This window comes from Coloeus monedula (assembly GCF_965178545.1).
Source record: "Coloeus monedula genome assembly, chromosome: 5".
In the NCBI taxonomy this organism is placed as follows: Eukaryota; Metazoa; Chordata; class Aves; order Passeriformes; family Corvidae; genus Coloeus; species Coloeus monedula.
Window position 1 is genome coordinate 36627940 of NC_138785.1, and position 25325 is coordinate 36653264.

At 35.8% G+C, this 25325-nt stretch overlaps 1 protein-coding gene across 6 annotated transcripts in view; it reads left to right on the forward strand.

Annotated features, from left to right (window-relative positions):
* Positions 1-25325, forward strand: part of PALLD (palladin, cytoskeletal associated protein) — a 190328-nt gene that overhangs the window by 79151 nt on the left and 85852 nt on the right. For 4 of the 6 annotated variants that reach the window (XM_082281936.1, XM_082281941.1, XM_082281938.1 and 1 more), the window contains 2 exons: positions 1671-1790; positions 2563-2875. In XM_082281936.1, coding sequence (XP_082138062.1) covers positions 1671-1790; positions 2563-2875 — 433 coding nt within the window. The remainder of the gene's footprint in view (positions 1-1670; positions 1791-2562; positions 2876-25325) is intronic. The other 2 variants (XM_082281939.1, XM_082281940.1) reach the window with 2 other exon arrangements.

Sequence of the window (25325 nt, forward strand, 5' to 3'; positions counted from 1 at the left end):
AAAAGCTGATCTCAGTAGTTCAAAAACCAGCTTGTGTTACCCATTACTTTCCTGATAAGACCTTTCATGAGTCATTAATCTTCATCTGTGTTAGATAAGATCCAACGTGCTACAGTATTACCAGACATGACTCTTGCAGCTACACAGAACAACTGGTTTGCGTTGCCAAAGAAAAGGCATGTTCTGCTGTCTGAAAACCAACTCTGAGCCAAGTATTTAGTCAGTCATTCATTTTTAGCCCATTTCCAGTACAGGAAGTTTTTGGATACATTGTCATTTATAATTGGAAAATTTTCATAACTTTTTTGTTAACTGTCTAAATGAGACAGTGGTCTGTCATTCCACAGGGAAAAAAAAACCCAAACCAATCACTGTTCAAAGATGTTTTCCTTATTTGAACTATAAGAAGTGAAGTTGACCTTACTGAACCTCTTCTACAGAGTAATTTTCATAAGGAAGTTATTAGATTCTAAAGTATTTTTCCTCATTTTACAGTATGCATTTATTAGCTGATTTTGTGATGATGGGATTGTGTGTAAGTGTCCAAATTGCAAAATGCATTTTTCTTTTTTTATTAATTAAACGGAATGTTATAAAACGTCCCCCCTTTGGTTTTGAACTAAAAAATCAGCATAAACAAAAGAAACTCTGTATTAATTAAGGAGACACATGATGCAGCATTGTCCTGGTATAAAAATATATCGGTATGTTGTGTAAATAGTAGGATTATTTAAATTATGTGTACTGTGACATCTTTAAAAAAACAGAGTACCATTACAAGTAGAGATAAAATAAAGTAAGTTCTTTGAAGAAACTGGAACAAATATGCCTGAACAGTTAAGGGTGCCCATTATAAATTGATAGAATTAATTAGAAAAAATTAATGTAAGACCCAACCTAATATCCTTCACACAAGTTTTCTGACAGAAGCCCTGGTATAATCAAAGCATATACCATGGCTTATCAAAGTAGAATGAACAAATTTAAAACAGCTACAAAATATGTTTGTCACAGCATTCTGAAGAATTTTTGGGGGTTCTGTTTTTTATTATATTTTTAATGTATCCATTCTCACTGCTGTGCAGACAGAGACAGAAATTATTTTCCCAAACTCTCCATAAGGGGAATAATTATGCATCTGGAGTTTTAAATACTAGTTAGTATATATGGAAGAGCTAATTGGAAGTGGTGATAAAATGTTTTCTAGTTTTACTGGGAATGGGATTTGATTTGAATGTTGCATTAAATACAGAAAAAAATCCAGAGAAAGAAAGAATTGTGTGACATTTGTACTGATGGTGTTATTTAGAGACACAAAAAGAGCTTGCAAAGATTAATTGTTTCTGAAAACCATTACATTCATTCGTATTAATTAGTACTATTCCTGCATTAAAGAATATATATTGAGTGTGTAAAATGACTGCACAGACTTGTAACTGCAAAATTACTGTTCAAGCCAGTTTTGAAACCTTAGCTTGATGAATTTACTTCTTTCAGACACAAAGTGATTTTCCTTAAAGCCATTTATGCTAGAAGCTCTTCTGCAGTTCTCCTAGTATTTCTTTGTAAAAGTGCACTTCCTGGTGCTTCCTTTTAACATACAGTGCAAAAAGCACTACATGGTACTTTAAATAGTTTATGATGCACTTTATTCTTCTGTTTATTTGCAGAAGAGATATGTACACTTGTAATAGCAGAAACTTTTCCTGAAGATTCAGGAATTTTCACCTGCACAGCAACAAATGAATATGGTTCAGTAACAAGCAGTGCACAACTAACTGTCTGCTCAGGTATGTGACAAAGAGAACGAGGAGTTTTGAATCATAAATCTTACGTAATTAATTTACCTGTGAAATTGTCAGTCTGGTTTCTTTGTGGCAAATGGCTGCTGTAAGACATTGTCAACCTGAGTGCATTCATATAAAGCAAACTGAATGTTTATTTAGGTTCATTTCCTGGTTTAATATTTTTATTAATGTGAAATACATTTTTAAAGTTCTGCCACAAGCCTGGCATATTTTTAAGCATTAGGGTTCAAGACTAGATGGCAGCAGAGGCAAAATTAAAGAGATGAAACTATGCTACTAATGGTGGCCTTTTGTAAAATAGAACACTGTGACATGGTATGTTTAGTTTTGTGATATGTTTCCATATATATTGTTGTGGGATGCACTAACCCAGCTGCCATTGGAAACTTGCCATGTGTACATGCATACTTCAGCATTTTTAAATTATTTGCTCCTAAATGATCCTGAAACCCCAGGAAGTAGTGTTTTAGCTGTTGTCCATACTTGCCAATCTCCATTAGTGCCTTGATTCCTGAAATAGATTTAGAGAGATCAATAAAGTTTTTACTTGTGCCTTTTGCATGGGGCAAACTAAGGAAATTAATAGCCATCCATGTATCTAATTCAGCATAAAGTATCAGTAGGAGGACTAGAGAAATACCTTCACAAAACCAAAGATATTTATTTCACCTTTAAAAAACTGAAATACACCTTGTATTTACCACATACTTTGTCTATGACTTGGTGAAGAGACATTCTTTTTGATTTCTTTTAGCCAACTTGGAATGCTCTAGTGATGATTTCCATCATTTCTCACCACTTCCTCCAGTTGAAATTAGCTCTCTTGAGCTTCCTCCTAAGAAACATACAGATACCCACCAAGCAAACAACACTGAGTTGAGACCTGGTGTGACAGACCTTCAACAACAGCTCAGTTCGCCTGAGGAAAAAGCAAATGGCATTCATCCTCTTCATGGAGTGAATGGAATGATTAACAGCAAGCCAAATGGTGATAAGTCAATCCCACCTCCGGCTGTCTTGCTTTCACCCACAAAGGAGCCACCACCTGTGCTTGCCAAACCAAAGCTGTGAGTATTTTTGTTTGGGTTTTTTTGTTTCCTATAAACTTGGTATTTGTTGACAGCAAATTTTTGCCTCAAGTGATTTAGCATTAGACAAATGGACAATCACTGTGCCTGTCCCTTGAACAGTCTTCCTGCTGCTGTGATTTATGTGCCAAAGAGCTGAATACAAGAGACACTTGTGTTCTTTACATAGTGCTACATCAAAGGGAAGTACATTCTATATACCAATGTCTTTAGAGAGTTTTAAGATAAAATCACAAACAGAGAAGTAGTGTAGTGGCTGTTGCTCTGTGCCTTTTTTACCCTAGTCACCCTACCTAAAGATCATAGTGGCCTGAGATTTTTGGATGCTATTTCTGTTTTAACACTGGTTAGGTCTTTTTATTCTGCATGTACTTGGGTTTGTGTAGTCTTGGATATTCAGGTGTGTAACGTTTTTATTATTTCTTACGTTTATGTATTACACATCTCTCGTTCTGCTTTCAGCCAGATTACAATAGCTCTCTTATAGCTAGAAATCTGGGAGAGCAAAGCTGTAGGAAAGGAGAGAGAAATGAGTGGTAAAAAAGTTACAGTACCATTTTTACTTTTTGTTAATGGTGATAACTTATGCATAAGCAATCTTATGCTCCCTGTTAACTTAATTGTTTGATTTTAACATTGTGCAGACTCCTCTTTTCCATCTCCCCCAAGAATTTTTGGAGTGTGATGAACTAAAATGCTACTTTATTTCATTTGCATCAATAGTCGGAAGGAATTGTAAATTATAAAAATGTGTTTAAGAAGCAGCATGAAACATGGTCTTCAAACTTAGCAAGGTCATTTGCTTTATTCCATGTTTTCACAGGAAACTTGCAAAGTATAAAAATGCTGTTATGCTAGCAGTCGTGTTGAATTTAAACACACAAAAACACATTTGAGGCAGCAAGCCAACATTATTCCCTTTCTACTCTCACCACTTTTTCCTTCTGTTGCTCTTTGTCATTCTAAGCAGTCCCTGGAAACTGTAGAAGGGAAGGAGGAGTGGAAGAACTAGAAAGACAGAGAAGTGAAATAGCAGTATATATGGTGGTGGTTGCATGTCTGGGAGGGAGGTTGCTGAGAATGGCAACTTGCAGATGTTATGTGATAAGGAGTAAGCCAGGTGGTCATGTACCCAGCATATCTGTTACAAGACCCACTCATGAAGAAAGGAGATAGTGGCTCCAGCAGAGAGAAATTTCACCCCCAAGCTTTCTTTCCCAGAAGCGTGGTTGCCTGAGATAAGGGAAAGAATGTGGTGTAAAAGACTTCTCATTGTATAATGTTCACTGCTGTGTGTGCAAAATTTGTTTTGTTTTTAAACAAGAGTCAACATAAAATACAATAATGTGAGAGGGGTGCTATTGCGAAAGTCCCTTCACTTGCTGATGTCCAAATTGATGACCTTGGAATCCCTGGTGTAATTACACTTGAGTGCTATATTTTGCCATTAACAACACTTGAAGCACAAGAGACTGATCCTGATTGCAGTCAAGAGACATGTTTTGCTTGGCCAAAGGCAGTGTAAGTCTGTGCTGCTGTCAGAAATTGAAATCTTGCCTTCTCCTCAGCCAAGTATTTTGCTCCCAAGCACAGTGATAGCATAAGGAAGGGAAAGAGTGCCAACAAGAGGAGAAAAATAAATGTCTGACTGCAGAGACTTGAAATCAGCTTTCAGCATTTGGAAAACTGCATCTCTAGTAAAAGTGAACAAAATAATGACATTAAAATTAGCTGAGTAGTAAAGTAGTTCTCTCAACCATGAGAATGATTTCTCTTGAAAAGAACTCATCTGTGGAATTGCATCTGTCCATAGAGTATTAGATGATAGAATCAGCATATACTAGCAGTGAATAAGAGCAAGCACTCTTATTATAACCTTTTTCAAAAGTTATTTAAACTTCTAAATTGTTAACTATGGAGAGCGCTTTAAGCTTCTGAAAATCATTAATAAGTTTATTTCTCAGGAAGACTGACTTTGATTTTAAATTTCCTAAAGGATCTTTTGTTTTCAGGTTTATCTTAAATTATAAATTACTTAACAGGTTTATTTGTGAACTCTCTGAAAACAGTTTCTTCAGCCAACACTGAAAGTAATTGCGAAGAGTTTGGGAATGATAAGCTGGTTTTGGCTTTGTGTTCTTTTATTATTATTTTTAATTTAACAAGAAAGACTGAGTACCTTCTTGAAGTATGAAATACATTTACATCTTGGCAATGCAGCTGTAACCAACACCTATAAATAATGATATAATATAAATAATGATTTATCACAATTCAATCTAATGCAAGAGCAGACATGCTACAGTGAATTACTGTAGTTGTTTTCAGGCTTGAAAAGTGTTTTTAAAGTCCTAGAAAACATTCAGGTTGTGGTTACAGACACTTTAATAATCCTTAAGGCATCATTAGTTGTTGCCTCTGTCTGGTGCTAAGAATATTTAAAGAAGTTTAATATTATGATATAAAAAAATTCTGGGAAAAATATATATAGAATTAATTGGGGAAGTAGTCAATACCAGATATTTTTCTAAAGTGAAATCTAGACGACAGTAAATGCTAAATATGGTTAAAAGGCACAATATTTCATGATGTCTTGTTTGCAACATGAGTTTCTGTAGAGTGGAAGGACCACTGAACTGAGACAAAATACCCCTGATTTTTGTGATTATGGTCTCTGCTGCTGTGATCTATTTGAGGATGTTGAGCTATTACTGTGCCTTGGACTTTTCTGGTCAATACTGGTGTAGTGCACAGATGAGGTTTCAGAAGATCCCCAGCAATGTATGTTATCTTAAGATATTTTGCATCTCTCAAAATTAGGCAAATGGTGTTGATATTAATTTCAGTGTGAAGTCTGTGTATGAAGGTTCTCTTAAACCCCTTATAATCCTCAGTGTGAATGTCTGCAAAAAAGACACAACACTGTCCTGTAGAACTGTGTAGAACATGTCCATGGTTTCAAATGAAGAACTTCCATTCAGGTGGCTTAGTATTACTATTATTTTTCCATGTGTCTGCTAAAAAAGTAACAGAAAGAAAGATGGTGTTCATATGGTTACTGGATGTACTTGTGTGATGTTTGTTGGCTTTGTAAAAAGCCATCATTTTAAAGTTCATAGATGCAGAGTAACTACAATGTGGTGCCAGAGCTTCGTGACCAGAGAGCTTCTCTGCAGATGTCTTATGTTTAGCCTCTTTGTGTTGGAGTGTTATCCAAGTCTGTCATATGCAGTGACCACAAAGAGTATAAGCTTAAAGGAAGTTATTGTCTTCCAGGCTTCTCCCTTGGAGATGCAGAGATAAACTATAGGTAGTTCTTCTCTCTATAGTTAATTCATTAAAATAAACTCAAGCCAGTAGGAAGTGCCATGTTTGACAGCTTTAAAATTAGCACAGCAATACCTACCTCTGTAGAATGATCAACATTTTATTCATTGCATTAAGTATTCTGTATAGGCATGTACCACACATGCTGTGAAGATGAATTGTCGGAATTCCTGAATTCCATCTCACCCAGTTCTCTTTGACAATATTTTTTTTGCAGTGAAAATAAAAGATGTGTTAATTTTGTAAAAAGAATGTCTTTAAAAGTGAAAAACAGTGAGATATAATTTCTTGCCTTTTATGAAGCTTTGATATTCAGTATTTCCTTCTACACACATGGCTATATTTTCTCCTGTTTTTCCTGGAAATTTAGGGGCTTTTTAATCATGTATTCAAAAGTCTTTGTTTTTATAACAATATGAAGAAGAAATTGACCATGAACATAATTAAAGGGATATCAAGCAGTGTATATGTAACATCAGTAAGGAAAAGGTGAGATTATAATTAAAATTATTCCTAAAGATAAGGAGCCAGTTTGGTTGATGTAAATCATGGTCACTCCTGTGTGAGATAATCTTCAACTAAAAACACTTCTGTTCATTCTGGTTCAGAAATGTACTGTTTCTTGAGCTGCATCATTTGTTGCTTCAGTCTCCATTCCTTAGCAGATGAGTTTTCTTTCATGGTTTCTTGTGTGTTCTAATTAATGCCTCAGATGATTTTGCCAAGGTGCTAGTTCAGTCATTTCTGGAATGTGTCTTATGCCCCTTATTGAAATGTGTATTTTACTATTTTTCACTTACTCGTCACTGAAATTATTCTTACCTTGATCTTTCTCCTAGCATTTTGCTTAATATCGAGTTCACTTCTAAGTTCTTCTGTCCCGACAGGCCTTGTGTTTTAAAGATACTGCAAGAAATTATTTCCGTAATAATTGTATTTGATATCTGCAAGCAGTAAGAAACTGCTTAGAATATATTGAGAAGAGCTGGATAGAAAAAGAATATGTGAGAATAGGCAACAACAGTTCAATGACTCACGTAACTTTACGTTCAGGACCAAAGGTCCAGCCATATCCATTTCTTTTGTTTCATCTGCTGCGCTCTTTCAGGGTTGATAAGGACCTTTGAATCTTTATCTTGCTGTTAAAGTCTTCCTCAATAAAACCTTGATCTACACATATTTTCTACTGTAGTAGAAACAACTAATGCTAACTAAATTTGCTAAAATGTAAAGCAGGATAACTGCCCACAAAGTTAATCCCTTGATAAAATTACAAGTCCAGAGCATTTTCTGCATCTGTTTTCACAATTAATATATGGATGGTTCATTTGTAATGCTTTTTTTCTCTCATTTTATATCAATACTTTTTTAAACAAGATAGGAGTTAAAACAAGGAAAAGTTTTGTGAAACATTTCCATTTCAGTGATCAACAGGCACTTGTACTAGGGTTTATAATTTACTAATAACAAATAAAATATTAAAATAGAGGAGGCTTTATGGAAGAATATACTAAGAAATGGGATTTTCCCTCATTTTCTCAGACTCGTTTCTTACGCAAAAAGTTGCAAATCCTGAAAAGGAGTAAAAAGTGTTATAATGCCTCCTGCAATAAAAGTGTTATAATTGGACTGAATGCAGTAGATACAGTAAGTTTAAAACAAGATATTAGTTGTCTTCCTTAGTGATCTTGGGTCACTGTGAAAATCTCTGAGACCACTGGAAGACAGAAGAAATAGGAAGTGTTATGAAATATAGGTTGAAAGTCACATTTCATTGCATATTTCAGACCAAACAATAGCATGATCCAAAAGCAGTGGCAGTTATTGCTGAGAAGTTTCCTCTTTAGTGTTGTCTTTGCTAACATAGTGTCAAAGGGTAATCACAAGTGAACTTTAAGCCTTTTAAAATCTGCAGCAATAGAAGTCTGGATCTGTTTGTAACAATAGATGTGAAAAACAGGAGAGGTTAAAGGTGATACATTTATTTTTTAGGTTTTTTCTCCTTTTGGCACTGACGTTTTCTGACCTAAGTGTACATCCTGCCTACATAAAAGCTAATCAGTATTTTAACTGGAAAAGTCAAATATCCTTGAAACAGTCATGAAATACATGTTGTGTGTGCCACCATCATGGTATGGACACCGGACTTTGGTATTTTTTCAGATTTTTATTTTAACCCTGAAAGTAATCCAGTTTATAGGATGAGTAGGGACATGAGGGAAAATTAATAAAATCATAGAATGGTTTCAGTTGGAAGGACCCTTAAGGCTTATCTAGTTCCAAAACCCCTGCAATGGGCAGGGACACCTTCAACTATACCGGGCTGTTCAAAGCTCCATCCAGCCTGGCCCTGAATGGTTCAAGGGATCATGCATGCAACGGCTTTTCAGGGCAACCTTTTCCAGTGCCTCACCACCCTCACAGTAAAGAATTTCTTTCTAATATCTAAACCTACCCTCTTTCAGTTTAAAGCCATTACTCCGTATCCTATCACTGTATGTCCTATCTGCTCCAGCTTTTCTGGTGGCCTCCTTGAGGTACTGGAAGGGCTGCTCTGAGGTCTCCCCAGAGCCTTTTCTTCTCCAGGCTGAACAACCCTGGCTCTCTCAGCCTGTCTTCATAGGAGAGGTGCTCCATCCCTCTGAGCATCTTTGTGGCTTCTCTGGACTTCAAACAGGTCCACGTCTTTCTTGTGTTGGGGACTCCAGAGCTGGATGCAGCACTGCAGGTGGGGGCTCACAAGAGTGGAGTAGCAGGGGGAGAATAAACTTCCTCAAGCTGTTGTCATGCTTCTTTTGGTGCTGCCTAGGATATGGTTGGTCTTCTAGGCTACAAGTGCACAAGATCAGCCACTTGCTTGAGCCTGTGCATTTTAAGTTTTTAGTTAAACACATGCTTTAAACTTGTAAAAATCATTAGTGCCTTCAAGAGTGTTCTCCTGCTCTTTTCTGCCTGAGTGTTGCTTTATAGCTGTGTTGCCTCTCTCATACCTTTGTTACCAACTGTCACTGCCAGTTCTTCAAGGTACCAAGAGTGGGCTTTTTTCTAAGAAAAGGATAGCAAAGGTTGGGGATGGGGGGTGGATTGTGTGTTTAAGGCAATTTGTTTTTTTCTGTAACCGCGTAGAACACTATGCCAACAGTTTATGATGCACCTTTGAACCAGAAAATTTAGCAGGAAATGTTGTACTATCCATCTGCAAACAGCTTATGGATAGTTTTCTGGTAATCATGAACTAAAAGCATTGAAATGAAACATTCTGATTTTTTAAACATTTCTGTTGATTTCTCTTTTTTTTGTTTCTTTCCTTCTTGCCTAAATAACTGGGTGGATTTAATACTTGGAAATTATCGAGCAAAGGAAATCCAAATGGTCAGTTCTTCTAAAATGCAGCATTTTCTGAGAGGTTCTCAGTGTGATTTTGGATAGGGAGTTCCTGCAGAAATATTCAAGGATTCTCTTGGTATCACAGGATAGAGCTCTCAAACAAACTGATTAAATGGTAATCCTTGCAGCTTAATCATAATATGTACTTCATATTTACTTGGCTTTGAATATGGCATGCAACCACATTTCCCTTGGTATTCTTTCGTCCCTGACCACATAAATATCCAATCTACACATAATTTTGATATTGTAAATATATCATCCTATGCTGGTTATGAGGAGGAAGGTAGGTGAGAAGGGATATAGTTTTTATTTTGAACCACCTTTGTTCACTCTGTCTCGATACAACTAAATCCATTTTCCAGGACTGCTCACATCAATTGTAGAAGGTAGAACATGAAGCTGAAAAACTGAAACAGATGGTGTTCATAATTTTGTGTTTGGTTTGCAGGAAAGAGGAAAACTAAATTTTAAAGTCTCAATAGTAGTACATACCTGTCTTTTTTGCCTTCTCAGTGACTTCCTAGAGAAAGGTCCCATCTGATTCAGGCTAAGAGTTTTTAAATAAGACAACAGAAGATTGCACTGTCACTTCCTTTGGCACCCAGGTCTGTTGAGAAATTAAAAAAAACCCTTCTGCATAAAGCAATTAGTATTCTAATCCGAAATGAGAGACTGGAAATCCTTACTTAACTGAGATAGGACATGGAAATAGATTAGTGTTGAAAAATACAATATTTATTTTAGCAAATTTGCTTGTCCCTTTTGTACAGGTTTTGACAGTACTTCTTATCATGTTCTTTGCTGAATAAAAAATTAGTCAACAAATTGAAATAAAAGATCAACCAATATCAGTTTATGAGACAGAGAGAGGTACTGGCCAAAGCTTGTTCTGCAAATCCTCTTTTTTTTTTGGAAAATGTGTTTGGTAGAGTCTGAAGAGATAAATATAAAGTTCCTTTTGATAATATGAACCTCAGAGTATTATGGACACTACAGTTCTCGATGATAGACAAGCATAATTACGTGAATGGTAGTTGGGTTAAACAGTTACTATGTTTGAATGGGATTTCATAGCTACACGACTGGCTTGACATCTGCAACAATATGAGGACTGATTAGTAATTGTTTTATTATTCTTTCCTTCAAGAAATAAAAAAGAAAAGATAATTTGAGGATGTATTTAACAAGGATAACTTCTGAATAGTTAATTTACTGCATGCTTTTTAATATCTAGCCAAAAAAAGTAGCTAAAATATCTAAGTACAAGCTAAACTTGTTTAACAGAAGTTCAGGTGCTGGCTACCCTCAAACTCACAGTGCCTACTCTTTAATAAAATTGTTCTTGGAACCTACCTTATCGTAGAACCCACCTGCAATTAGTCCTACCCATCTACCTGCAGTTGGTCAATGCCCATGCTTTAAAAAATGCTCTGGAGGAGTATGAACTCATACTTGAGTAAGGAGTCTTGCTGGACAGGGACAGCTCATGAAGTTTAATCATAAACTCAGTCATACAGGTACTTTATTTCATTATTCTTCTGTTCCCACCTGACATATGCCAGATTATTTTTCTTTTATTAAAGCAATGCAACTGTCTGGTGGTTTCCATGCTTCTTTCAATTGTTATTATACTACTGTTTCTTGTATGTCGTTTCAAGTTTTCATCCTTGTTCTCAGGTATATCTGCCATTATCTGTTGCAATTACTTACATTAACTGTCTTTAAATTTTCTTCCCCATATTAAGAAATGTTTTCTGGTGACAAAAACAAGAAGTTGGAACTCAGTGGCATTTGCTTTTCTCTGGTTCAATGTGCATGCTATGAAACTTAGCTACAGAATTTCCATATGCTATTTTTTTTCATAAACAGAATCAATAGAGGCAACTAAATATCAGAGAAGACCTAAGAACTGAGCAAGTGCTTCAGGTCCTGCTCTGTCACCCTTATTCTTGTCCTAAGGAGCCTTATTGCTCTCTCAGAGGTTTTCTGAGGGTAAGAACAGAAAAAAGCTTATCCAGTGGAGGGAGCTGTGTTCCTTGAGTAGATGTCTGTCAAGGAAACAAATTGATACTTTCTAGAACACTGACAGAGCCATGTAAGAGACAGGGGCTGAACACTTTCAGAGGCCTTGTTTATATACTAGAAGGAATACCAGATTGGAAGCACAGGTCTAGAATTTGGCTCTAGAGGAGAAGTTTGGTATTTGGTTTGAAATTAGTGGTAGAAAAGACCCCAAAGCTGAAGGCCAGGATAGCTGTATTTACACGCAATAGTTCCACCACTAATATAGAAAATGTCTCCAGGGGATGGTGAAGGGTTGGCCTTAGTATCAAGTAGAACAGTTATTTACTAGAAATATAATCACCCTCTTATCTTTTGGGAGACTTGATAATATATACTATATATCTAGTGTCTGTCTAAAAAAAAAACTACTCATGAAAACCTAACTTAGTTGATATCTGGAATGTTCTAGAATTCCTGCCTGTTACCTTGTTTCTGCCCTTTAGGTATCCTTGCCGAACTCTGCAGTGTATTTAGTAAGAAAAATAATTAGCATATATGAAGCTAATGGAATTGGACACCTAGTAAACACTGAGAATTGTGCTTCCAGGGTGAGATCTTGGCAACCCTCTTATAACCTCTCAAAGGAGCTGCATTTTTGTTTCTTTTGACTAATTGTTATTGCTCATCACAGACTTATTAAAGCAGATCTTTGTGATGCTTGGTAATATGCGCTGTATAAAATATCCTTAGTTTTCAAGAATGTGAAGCATCAACTGAGTACAAGTGGAATTCTGTATATTTATCTGTATTACCCAGTATGTGACACACTACACATAAAATTACACTGGCAAAGTATTAGTTTCTTGCATGTTCGTTGAAATTTTTTTCCCTTATTTCCGGATTCTGGAATTCATCTGTATTTTATAGACTTATCCTTGAAAACATTTTTCATGTCCTCCTATATGTATTTGGAAGACACAGTTGTCAATTTTCATTTTTCCCTCCTTCTCCCTTTCCTTCTCCCTCCCCCCTAACAGTTTTGACCACTGTAGTGTTTCTACTTGTGTCTTCTTTCTGTTCCTGTAAATTTTTTAAGAAACATATATAGACTGTGTTTTTTCATGTTTTACTGAAGTGCAAGAGTTTGTCAATCAAGATTTTTCTTGCCATCCCCCTGTCTCACCTTCTCACCTCTCTGTGGTAAATCCTGTAAGTAATAGATGTGGCATTGTTCAGTTCAATTATTTTACAATACCTGAGCTTTTTTTTTTTTTAATTGCCGTTAGATAACTAAGTGCTATGTGAATTTAATTAAATGATTCGTTTTGGACAAAGTGAGTTTTCTGTAAAACAACTGGCAGCTGCAATTGTATGTCAGAAAATAATTCTAAGTAAATTTATTGGGGGTTTTAACTAACTGTCAGGATTCCTCAGAAGTCTGATGATTGTCTATAATTTTACAAGCTAGGAAATAAAATGAAATGCAATAAGGAAAATAAAATAAGTCAGATGAGAAAAACATGTTTGCAAACGGAAAGTACAATTAAAATAACCTTTGATTTGTTGACTTTTAATCCCCAGTTCTCTATGGGACGGTGTCTGTATTTTTGTCTGTTTTATAGAGCTGATAAATATGAGTCCGATAAGCTGATTTGACATCCAGAGAATGATGGTGGTAGCTGAAAAATCTATTTAGGAAAATGCATAGAATGACATTAAAGCCTATTTAACATTTTCTGTTACATGTGTTTTACTGCTGTATGACAGAATTTTCCAAATCCATAAAATAATAGTAGGATCGAAACTATATTTAGAAAAAAACAGAAACATTTTAGACTGAGTGAAAAAGCTTAATCAGTTAAAATTGTTTGGTGATGTTCACAATGATTGAAAGTCTTACCATTTTCAGTGTTATGGTACTGAAAATTTACAAATATTTTCTATTTTCTCGCTGTTATTCATTTCATTGAAGTCAATTTATTACAAGAGGTAGTAGCTTACTCAAATCCTGTTGCAGTTGTCGATATATTTCTGCAGTGAAAAATGGAAATGGGAGATACTAATAACAATTCAGAGGAAAAATTTCTCTTCCTTGGATTTGAAAAGTGCAATTAAAGGAAAGACTTTGCTAAAATTTCTCTTTTCCAAAAGCTTTTGTTAAAATTATTGTAATAGAAAAAACAAAGTTAAAGTAACTAGAGCTTGAAGTAGCTTTTCCCTCGTTTCCTTTCCCTCACTTGCTGTTGGTCATGCATTCTCTCATTCTCACGCCTCTCTCTCTCTCTCTCTCCCCCTCTCTCTTCTTTCATTCTGATGGAAAGTCTTCACAATTAAGTCTTCACAATTCAGACAGATGAACCACTGTTAGAATAAACTTCACCAATTCAGGATAAGGACTGTTCAGCATTTATTGCACTATCATGTCTTTTTGAGGCCTCAGAGGGTTCTTAGCAGAGTCAGAGGAAAAACTCATATTTTCCATTTCAAATACAATACTGTGAGAGTTACTGTAGAAATTCCTTTTCTGTGAGTTTTGTTGAGTTGTTGCACTCATTTCCCTTCTTGGAGGAATTAAATACTTGCATGGTCCTGACAGATGTATAAAATGCAGCTCAAATTGCTTAAGTTCTCAGTGGATGAGAGAGGCAGGGTACAAGCCTAAATTTGTAATGTGAAAATTGTCATTAAAGAGGATTCATTAAAGACACTATGGAAAATTATTCTAGAGAACCGGTAAGTTCTTCTTTGTAATATTAAATGTTTTTAGTGGTCTGCTTTAATAGTACTGACGTTACAAGGCCCTGTATTCAGTTTTTAGAAATGACTGTGTTAACAGTATGTGCTTAGAGTTTGAATAATTAAGTCATTTTCTTACCTATTTGAGTGAAAAATCCATTATGTTTCTCTGTTAATCTCACCTATGGTGTTCTTCCAACTCACAGTCTGATTTGTTGTTCTGATATTCTCAGTCTGTGCAAATGCTTGTAATTTCTTTATGTCTTATTAAGACATGTTTAATATATGCCTGTGAAATGGTTGATGTGTTGGCTGTCTGAAAAAAAATCTGTACGTGCAGCTGTGGAATTGTTTATAATCTGTTACAGCTTCCTAATATAAAAAACATCAGATAGCACCTACAAACTCTACTGCCTTCTTGGAACTGACATACAGTGATTAAGATTTTGGTAAAAGCAGGACTCCCTCTCGACTGCATGCAGAAATGGATTGATCTCAGTGTACATGCACAAAAGTATACCTGCAGTTCCTATTTCATCAATTACTAGGCAAGATAAACTATTGATAAACTAGCTGTTATACCCAAGAGCCTGCCATGCAAATTATAAGCTAATGATAATTTGTGAATGTGGCAGATGTGAGTTTAACGTGCCAGACCTTGGTTTTAGTTTCAAATATATCTAAATAAAGTAGAAAAATATTAGAAACATAACTGAACCTGCAAGTGCTTTGTGGGATAATGTTTTACATTTCTCACTGATTGCAGAAGAATACATTCTTATTATATACTTTTCTGCTTATTCTGTTGGTGTTAGAGACTGACATAGAACCTGGAAGTAAATGCTCTTCTGTAGTGTTGTATGTGTGCAGTATACGTGCCAAACATTAACAGGTACTGATCTTATGGCAGTTTATCTAAGTTTATCTCTTGGACTTTCATGAAGTACCTTGCCAGTAAATGCATTGTGCAAATCCTTTGACATTTTTTCACCTTTCCTATCTGTACCTATTTCCTTTTCAATTTCCACCTGTAACTGATTTCTTAAACTAAGGATTTATTTGTTTTTTATTTGTGCTGGCAAGTACAGTGCAATTTTCTTATTTTTTTTCATTTGGAAGAGAATGAGGTAAGTAAGCTTAACTAAGCTTAAAGCCTGTAGAGTCCTAATGAGACCCTGCATTCAGAGTACTTGAATGCCACCTCTTGCTAGTTCAGCTTCTGTATTAGGAATTGTGTAAGCAATTCTTTTATCTCTGCAGAATCTTTTCTGGTTTCAAGAACAGCAATAGGTATGCAATTTTGTGGTTCAGTAGCAGTGTATTCTCCCTGACAGGTGAATAAATTGAAGCATCAACAGCACATTCCAAAAGGTAAAGCATAATGGAATGGATTGCTGCTGTTGTAGTTTAGGGGAAGTTTGATGTCTGCTAGATAGCACCCTTCCTTTGAGAAAATGACCTGTTAATACTCACAGAGAGAAAGCTCAAGCAGTCCCAATTGACAACAGCTTTACTGCAGCAGTTTGCTTCTCATTTTACCTAAAGGATGGAGGCATCTTTGTTTTCCAGCTTTCAGAATTCACTAGTAACATTTTCTGTTGTGGAGCTTTTGAAAAAAATGCTTTTTATTTTATAATTAAATATTCAAAATATATAAAATGGGAGACATTACTGTAAATGTCTGATTTTATTTTCTGACAGCTAATTGCTCCAACATGCATATTAATTACATCTTTAAAATTCATACATTTTCATAACTGTTCACAGGATAAAATTGTCATTGGAGATTATACAGAAGTGAGAAGTCCTCTCAGGTGCTTCGTTTTGTCTTTTTTTTTTTATTAATATCTGTAGTATTTTAAATACTTAGGGAAATAGTTGTCATATTGGCTTAGATGTTATTCAGTTGCTGAAATTGCTTAGAGTTTTGAGTTTTGGATACACTTCAACTTTTGTTTACTTTTATAATGCTCACTGGGAATTAACTCTTCCTCCCTAAAGTAATGTAAGATAAGCAGTGTTTACTGTCAGAAACAGAAATTCACATTCGTTCCATTTGGTCCCCTTACTTATCATGTTTACTTACCTCTCAACACAGTCTAAAATGGACTTTAGTGATATTTCCAGACTTTATCTAGTAAATTCTTGTCTGAGCAAAGTTGCCAAGTCAGCCCCTGAAGGCAGAGCTGTGTGCCTTCAGCTTCCACTAAAACACATAACATGATGCTGGTTATCAGCAAACACCCTAGAAATATGTGTAAAATACTCAGTGTGCATAATCATCCTTTCAGCATCCATAGCCACTGGGATTATGTGATGAGCCTTCTCCTTGCTTTAATAAAGTCACAGAAGAATTTCATGGCATGCCACAACAGAGGACTGTATGTCCTGCATACAGAACCCCTGACTCAAAACAAAATACTCGGGGTGGTAGGGCAGAAAAAAACTTTATAAATGTCCAGAATTGGAAACAGCCAACCTGACATTTGCTGTAGTATAGGTAAATATTATGTTCTTTTTTTTTCCTTCTTTGTGTTTGTGTAAATGAGAGACAAAGAATTGTTAACTTAAAGTCAGCATGGTACAGATGTGAGGGTCCCTGAGACAGGACTCTGCAGTTCTGATGTTGATGGGTGTACTTTTGCTCTGTCCAGTTTATTTTTCCTATTTGGATCCCTGTCCCTTGCAGTAGAAAGACAAAAGGCACAAGAGAATTTGATTTTTTCTGTCACTACCTCATAGGCTTCATAAAAATTACTGTAGTTGCAGTAATGGTTTTTTATTGCAGAAGGTTACAGATAAGAGTTTTTGAATTTTATGTTCCCCAAACATACTTTATAATTTTATTACATCATGAAGTGCTAAATGCTATTCTCACAATATTCTGAGATTGAGGAAAATTGGAGAGAAAAAAACCTTCTCTTCTTGGTAAGTGTTAAAACAGATAAAACAGGTTATTAGAGATGCTGCTGAATTATCATCACTTACTTAAGTCATTCCATGGTATTCTTCAATTCTAATGATTCTGTGTTTTGGTAAGGAAAAAAACTGTAAAACAGTGAATAGTCCAGACTCTACTTTCACTCAGAATATTGCATATCCATCTCCCATGGCATTTATAAACAGGCAATTTTTTGTTCAAATTTCCATGTTTACCATCACATTGTTGTAGGCAGTGCCTGTCAGTGGATTCCATTTTTTATCAGAATCCTCTTATAGTGGGGCTATTAACACCTCATTTAAGACTCTCTCCTTCTCTCTGTGGAGAGAAGATTGTTGTGAAGAAATGTAGGACCATTATAGGACAATTGTTTTATCCTTGATACACATGAATTTCTAACAAGTTATCAACATACAAATGACGGGATGATTTCATGAGAAAAAAAATCATATGTGAATTTCAGGAAAGCATTTCAGTTTAACCTGAGTCAGGGATAGAAGTTACCCAAAACAGGGTAATCCTCTGTGCTGATTGGTAAAGAGGTATTTTAAACATACCTCCCAATTCTCTGTAAGTATTAAAAAGAAGATATTGGAGGAGTCTCTAAAATAGCCTAGCTGTGTGTTACAGTGCCAGAATGAGAAGTGAGTTATTACTAGAAAGTTACTGACACAAAATTGTGAAAGACAGAATTCAGTCATCTTCGTTTAGGGGATCTAACTGCTTTCCATAAATTTGTCAAACTGAAACTCAGAATGTTTGAAATTTTGGATTTAAGCTTTTGAATATGAGCACAGGAACTTAGAGAAATGAAATTTTGGATTTAAGCTTTTGAATATGAGCACAGGAACTTAGAGAAAATACAGACACATAGGTGTTTTGCTTGGTAACTAACTCAACAGTCTGCAAGACATGCTATGGGACATAAAGTATAGTTCATCAAAAGTAGCCAAAGGACAAAGAGAGGTTTGATTTGGTTTTGGGTTTAGAGTAAACTAAATACACAAGTGGATGAGCCTCCAAGGCTTTGATGTAGCTGGCTTTTTACATGAGGTTTGTTCTGCCAGTTCTGACCAGGACAGAGCATGCATGTCAAATCCTTTTCTAAACAAGCCTCTCTGATTTCTTCCAGAGAACCAGCCTTACTAAAGGCAAGGTTAACCCTTATTTAAGAAAAATATAATGTTACATAAGTTGAGAGAAAGAAAGAGATTGTAGCTCACTGAAATGGTGCTCTAACAGTAGACATCTATTTAAGCCATTAAATAAATGATGGCATTGTTTCCAAAATGAGATAAGGACAATTCAGAATAAGTAGCAAACTTTCAAGTCACTAGAACAAATGGTAATTTCACAAAACATGCTTTAGTTTTTCTGAAAAAGTATTGAAAATAATCATTCAGCAATTAGTAAGATTTTACAGCTGAAGAAAAGCCACATTTTCTGGTAAAACGTGAGGTATGTAAATGTGTTCCTTTATATCTTTTGCTACAACCATACAATTAATAATGGTGTCAGTAACAGCATAAAAGTAAAAACTTAGAAAATATTTACCTCTCTCTAATAAATCTCAGTATAGTGTGTCTTTTATGACAAACAAAAATCAGGACAAAAAGAAGAGCTTTGAAAGATTAAATCTAATTCTTCTATAAGGGTATGCACATGGTAAGAACTCCTGCTGAAGCCACATCTAAATCCCATTTTACACTCAAACAGTGAAAGAGCAAGCACTGGTTTGCCAAGCCTGATGAGGCAATATTTGGACTGAAACCTCTAGAGACGGTGCTATGGATTATGACACTCTGTAAAGCTTTCAGATAGAGGTTGATATGTAATAACAGGTAAGTATGGGTATGATTTTAGTGAAAACATTGTGACATCAATGACTGGGGATTTGGACAACATAAATGTAACTTATTAAAGGAAATATTAAGGATAGGAAATAGCTGTTTATACTTAATTTGTTGCATACCACTTGTATATTTCATGTTACTCATCCTTGGAATGTTTCAGCAAAAACACTGGGAAACTATATCAACTTTTTGCCAACAGAAAGTGCAGTACAGCGTTATTTAAGGACAGAGTAGCATTTTTAGGAGTCCAGATTTCAGACAGTAAGTCTATCAACTTTGGATGTTGGTGGTTGGTTGTTGACCTTGTTGCAAATTAACACAAATTCTGTGAATTCTCTGTACCCATTTGCTCTTATTTGTATGGGAATCCATATACTTTTAAACATTGTAACCAGTTCCAGTTATTGCTTTATACCACCTAGTATGCTCCATAAATTAGAACCTATTTCTAGATATGGTCAAAAGATTTCTCATAAGCTGTCAGAAAGCAGTTGATTGTCAGCCCAAATATTTTACAGCTTTAATTTGTTGTTAGAAGGAAGGTTATTCACTTAAACTTCAGAAAAAGTGAATGAGAGAGCAATATTCTCTCTAAAATGAGAAAGTAGTATTATAAACATAAAACTAAATGCCCAAACAATTTTGAGAAGACAAAGGTGTTTTTGTAAATCTTGTTTTAGTAATCAATGTCAAACTTTAAAAGTATGAAAACAAACTTTCAGACCTCCGTTTTAATTTGCAATGACTTGACTCTGATTTTCTTTGACTTCACTGGAGTATCTACTTAATACCCTATGTGTATGGAGATTCTTGGAAAGAGATTTAAAAACCCAGTAATATTGTACCTTATTTTAGTCAGAAATTCAGATGGATTTTGTTCTTCTTTGATACCAGTAATTTTTTTTTTTTTCGAAAGTTATAGACTTCTACAAAACCCTTTGAAATGAGCTATGTATATTAACATGGAAGTAAGGAGAATGGGTTTTTCAGATACTAATCATTTCACCTCTTCTGAACGGTTCGCAAACTGTTGTAAGTTTCTGTAAGTTCTAAGTTCCCAAAAGAGGCTTTAGTCTTGTGCTGCTTAGAGTAGCATCCAGCTATACTCCTTACCAGTCCTCAGAGCAATGATGTTATACACATCTTGTAGAACGTGGAAATAATAGGGTTATCAGATCCTTCCTTCTATGAACAAAAATTACCTAAATTGTAATTGATTAGGTCTGTGGTTATGATCTTGGGTAATAGTGTATGTGTGTGTGTATGTGTATGGGTTTCTATGATAATCCTTTTTAAATATTCCTTTACTTAAAAATATTTTCCACTCAAGAGGAAACCTCAATCTCACCAATTTAGAAATTGTGTATGATAGCCATTGCACTAGCCATGAGGTCTGCTAAATGTGATTTCACTTCTGATTTTGTGATATTTGCCTGGAAAATTTGACTTTTGTGGTCATCTTGGTTTGTTAAGGGTTTTTTGGCTGTTGCTCTTGTTTTTTCCTTTTTTGACAGTTGTGCTGAATATGCATCCCTCAAGCTAGTTCCATGTTTGTTGATGGAATAGATATAGCATATTGCTACTCCAAGAGTATTAGGATGCTGTGTGCTTCTAATTCTTCACAGATTCAAACTTACTAAGACTGGACCTTTCTCTCTTGGCTTTGATGGCCAAGAACTGTGTCTACAACTACCTTCTCTACATCACAGTCTTTCAGGAGCGAATCTGAAGAACCCAGTATCTCTCCAATGGGGTAGACATGGTACCAATTTGCCTATATAGCTGATAGATCAGGAGACCTACTAAGCTAAGGCCCAGCCAGCCTTGTTCCATTAAACTATCAAAAATGGCTATATTTTTCCTCCTTTGCTCCAGTACAGGAAAACACTGTTTCCAGATTGAAAAACTTTCTGTTGCTAGATTAATTGCATGGGTTAGTTTCATCCTTTATACAGGAGGAAACTTGAGCATCACTCAGAAGCCTGACACTTTTTTTGTCATTTTGCATGAGATTTTCACAATTCGCTTGGTCAATTAAGCATTGTCATTTGTTTATCTTCAGTATGTCTTGAATATGAGCCTCACTAGTGAGGCTCTTTTCACATGGTCATTTAGAGGTCAGTCTTCCCACAGAGATCAGACAATTGTTAGAAGTCAGGTTTTAGGTATCTTATCGAAGCTAGCTGGAGCTGGAGTCAACTTCGTATGTAAGTCAACTTATATATGTAGATAAGCATTATTTATGACAAAATAAGGCTGCTTAACAAGCACAGAAAATGTAGAACTGTGATAGTTCCTTTACAATTTTTGCAGTGAACCTACCATCATATGTTGAGTTTCTTGGCAGTACATAGTTGCAAGGTTGTTTTTATATGTAGCTATTCTTAAATGAAACAAAAAATCTATAGATCTAAATGTGAACTACATTTGATACGCTCTTGTTTTGCCGTAATGCCTGAAGATGTTTCAGGTAGAGTAAAGCTGACTCTTTAGAACTGGTTTGTTCAGCTCGGTCAGAGACAGCCTGCCAAAACAAGGCAGGTAGCCAAATCACTGCAAACATGCTCTGGGAAGGAGGAAAGACAGCAGTTGTTTCTAGACTAACTAATTACACTCTTTAGGTTACTGTTTTTTGTGGGTGGTTGTAATAACCAAATGACCCACAAATACTCCATGGAAACCTTAGAAAAATATTCTGTTTGAAGAATGTTTTTACTGTGCACTGTACAGCTTTGATCTTTCATAGAATTTTTAATGCTGAGAATCATTTCAGAGCAAGTCATGGTTGTAGCATGTGAAGGAGGTGTTTTAAACTAGCTGTAGCAAACATAGTTTTCTTAAATGGATGAGAGTTTGAAACATTTCCAGTCTTCTGTACCTTATATTGCTTTTTCTTTCATAGTTGTTTTTTATGGATTCTCAATAATAGGTAATAGTAGTGATACACATTCCAGGAGGCCTCTTCTGCTTTGGCCTACTTTCAACATGCCAGTACAGAAAGATGTGAGAGGATTAGTTTAGGCTATAGTCTCATGTATGCACTTTCAACAAGCATAAGTCAAAGCTGTGGTCACCCTGTTCTGTCTTTCCTGCTGCCATGCTAGTTCTATGGATCTTCTTTGCTTGGATCACACAAAGAATAGCCCAGGATGCCATCCCATGTGAAAAGCAGTAAATGTAGCAGATGCCTACATAAATGCTTGTCCTGGCACTAGGGTGGAAGTAGTGGGCAGTGGGTCCTGAATGACAATGACACCTTTAAACATCTCAGTGTGAAGCTGTGACTTCAGAACTCCTGCCATTCCAGTAATGACGCTCTCCTGCTCAGTAATTCTACTGGAAGAAATGTTATTGTTGCTCTTGGGTTTTTATGTTTCGTTGTTTTTATTTTTTTGTTTCGTGACAGTGCAGTATATATGGGTTTTAATTTAACAATAAGGATTTCTGGCCCAGGATTTTTATCCATGAGTTCATCTGCTCCTTATGTTGTTGGTTTTTTGTTTCTCATTGAGGATTTACAGTCCCTTGAGGTTTGGTAACTGCAAAGATAAAGCTGTGGTAAGAAGTATCCTAGAAAATCAGACTCCGAAGAAACACCTGCAACTGATTTATACTCTGTTAGTGAGTTTCTCCCTAGGCTTCAGAAAAGTATGAGGGAATGCTTGCTCATTTGGAGAGTTGTCAAAACTTCCATAGGGACAGACCAGTGTAGAGCACTGTTCCTTTCTACCTATTTTGTTGTCCTTTTTCCTTTTCCTGCCCACCGCCGGTCCTGTCTCCCGCCCCTCAATTCTTGTCTCTTCAAACATAGTAGTCTCTCCCCAGATTCCTTCAATTTTTCTGCTGTTTACTCAAGGCCAGACAAGCACCCTAACTGTGGAAATTACCAAATGCAGGTCCTCTTCAGGGTAAGCTTATCTTTCCTTCTGTTGTGATAGTGCTACTGGGAATCTTGCATCTTGTACTCTTGCTAACAGTTATTTTTTTCCAAATTTATGCAATGCAACTGTGAATTTTGCTTCATAGGTCAACTAGTAATTGATTTGAGAGAGAAGAATAATAAACTGTGTGTCTCTGAGGTGACAGAAATAAATCATAATCATTTATTAGAAATGTTGTTTATGTTACATGGCAGTCAAGCTGCACAAGCAATTGTATTAGCAGAGAGGTGGGAAACTGTAGCAATGATGCCTAGAGGGATGATGAAGTGACTAAATTAGAGGAGAAAACTCAAATTCCTGAAGTTACTGATAGAAAATGTTCCTGTTCCACTGAACATTTCCCTTCTTTGTCCCCAGCTACACGTTGGTCTCCATCAAATTGTGTCAATACCAACTGTGTGTGTCTGAGACACTGAAACCTCTTTACAATGCGATGAAAACATTTATCTTGTATGAAAAAGATATATTCTATATTCTTCATATAGAATTATGATGATTTTAGAGCCATAGAGACACTTTGCAGAATTATGTAAGGCATCAGACTATAAAGCAAAAATTGCATCAAACAGTACAAACTGAGGAAAATAGTTAAAGTAGTCAGAAAATACAGCAAATTTTATTTCCTGACAAGTAGATAATTTGTGGTTTATGGTTACAGTTCTTTTTCTACAACTGGTATTTGCAGTTGAGTGTTTCTCTCAGAATTAGAGTAAAGTAAACTAGAACAGATAAATTAGGACACAGTCATGCCAGCTTCTTATCTAAAGCCTGGTTCATGTGCAAAAATGTTTGGAGCTTTTTGTAGTTAGCTGTCAGAATTCCATCACCAAAGGATTTTTTGCCTTTAATGTCAGACAGCAGTATGCAATATTTAGAGCTTTTGAGGCCAGTGTTGAAAATGGATCTGTGTGTGTTTTTCTGTTCATAGCTCTGCTTTTGGGAAAAATAAAGGAAGGCAACAAATACTAAAAAAATTAAATGTACAATTGCATGTAGAGTTTATAGTAGCACTTAGTCTAAATATCCATAAAAATGGTTGTAGGGTATCTGTGTTTGGATATTTGTGGGTGGCTGCAGCATGGACCCATGTGCATTGATACGAACTGCATACTGCGGTTGGCTTTTCTCAGTCTAAAGATATGACTCTAAAACTATTTACACAAAGCAAAAAAAGTATAACTAAATATGCTTCTACAATGGCTTTCTTTTGCTGAAGAGGCAATGTAAAAAAAGGATTTTCCTGGGCAGATTAAAAAAACACTGGGTGCTCCAGACAGAACAATTGAGCATTTCAGAATGAATTATACTAACGTGCTGAACCAGGCTCTTCTCCCTGTGGGCATGTATTTGTTTGCATATATTTATCAGTCTGCTTGGAAACAGAATGAGAAACACTCATGCATTGCCTTTTAGAGAAGAATCTGAATGGAACTTTTTAAAATTATATTAGGGGAAAAAAGCATCCTAAGGAAGATTGTAGCCACTTACTGTAAACTAGAGAGAGTCTGTAAAGGCGCTTCTTCCCACTGATTTTCACAAAGTGTGAGTTGTTAGTTCATCTTTCCTTTAGGTAATTCCAAGCTCTAGTTTACAGTGAAGCATACTATAACTCCCTGTCTCCTAGTTTAAGCTCCCTAAGGGAGGTATTTCAGGAAGCCCTTACTTGCTTGTAGTTTCTTGATTGTCATGCTATTATACTTCTTTATTTTCGCTCGTGACCACACATGAAGCACTTCAGACTTAATCTGATTGCTAGGACTTTAGCAACAAATTCAAATGCTTCCAGAATTAAAAGTTCTTAAAATAACCACTCACTTACTAAGTTTAAAATTTTAATAGCTAATTTCCCATGAAAGAACTTACTGGTTTGTTAAAGGTGTGAGCTTGTGGCCTCAAAATCAGGTTAGTTCTGATATTAACTGTGGTACTTCACAGAGTACGGGTCTATCTAGCAAGCACACAGAGCAATTACAGCTACTGACAAACTGCTGGAATTCTCTTCCCTTGTGACAGGAAAAACTGTTCCAGCATTTGACATAAAGCAAATGCTTACCATTCACTGTGTAAGAGGTTGCTTGCAAAGGCGTATGGGTTGTTCACACTGCTCAGTGCACACAAAGAAAGCTATATTAGGAGCCTGGTCACACATCATTGATGATGTTTGTAAGGAGGCAAGCTCTTACAGTGCTTGTTTTGATTATTGGTCTGCAGAGCCCGTGAGCACTTCAATGTCCAGG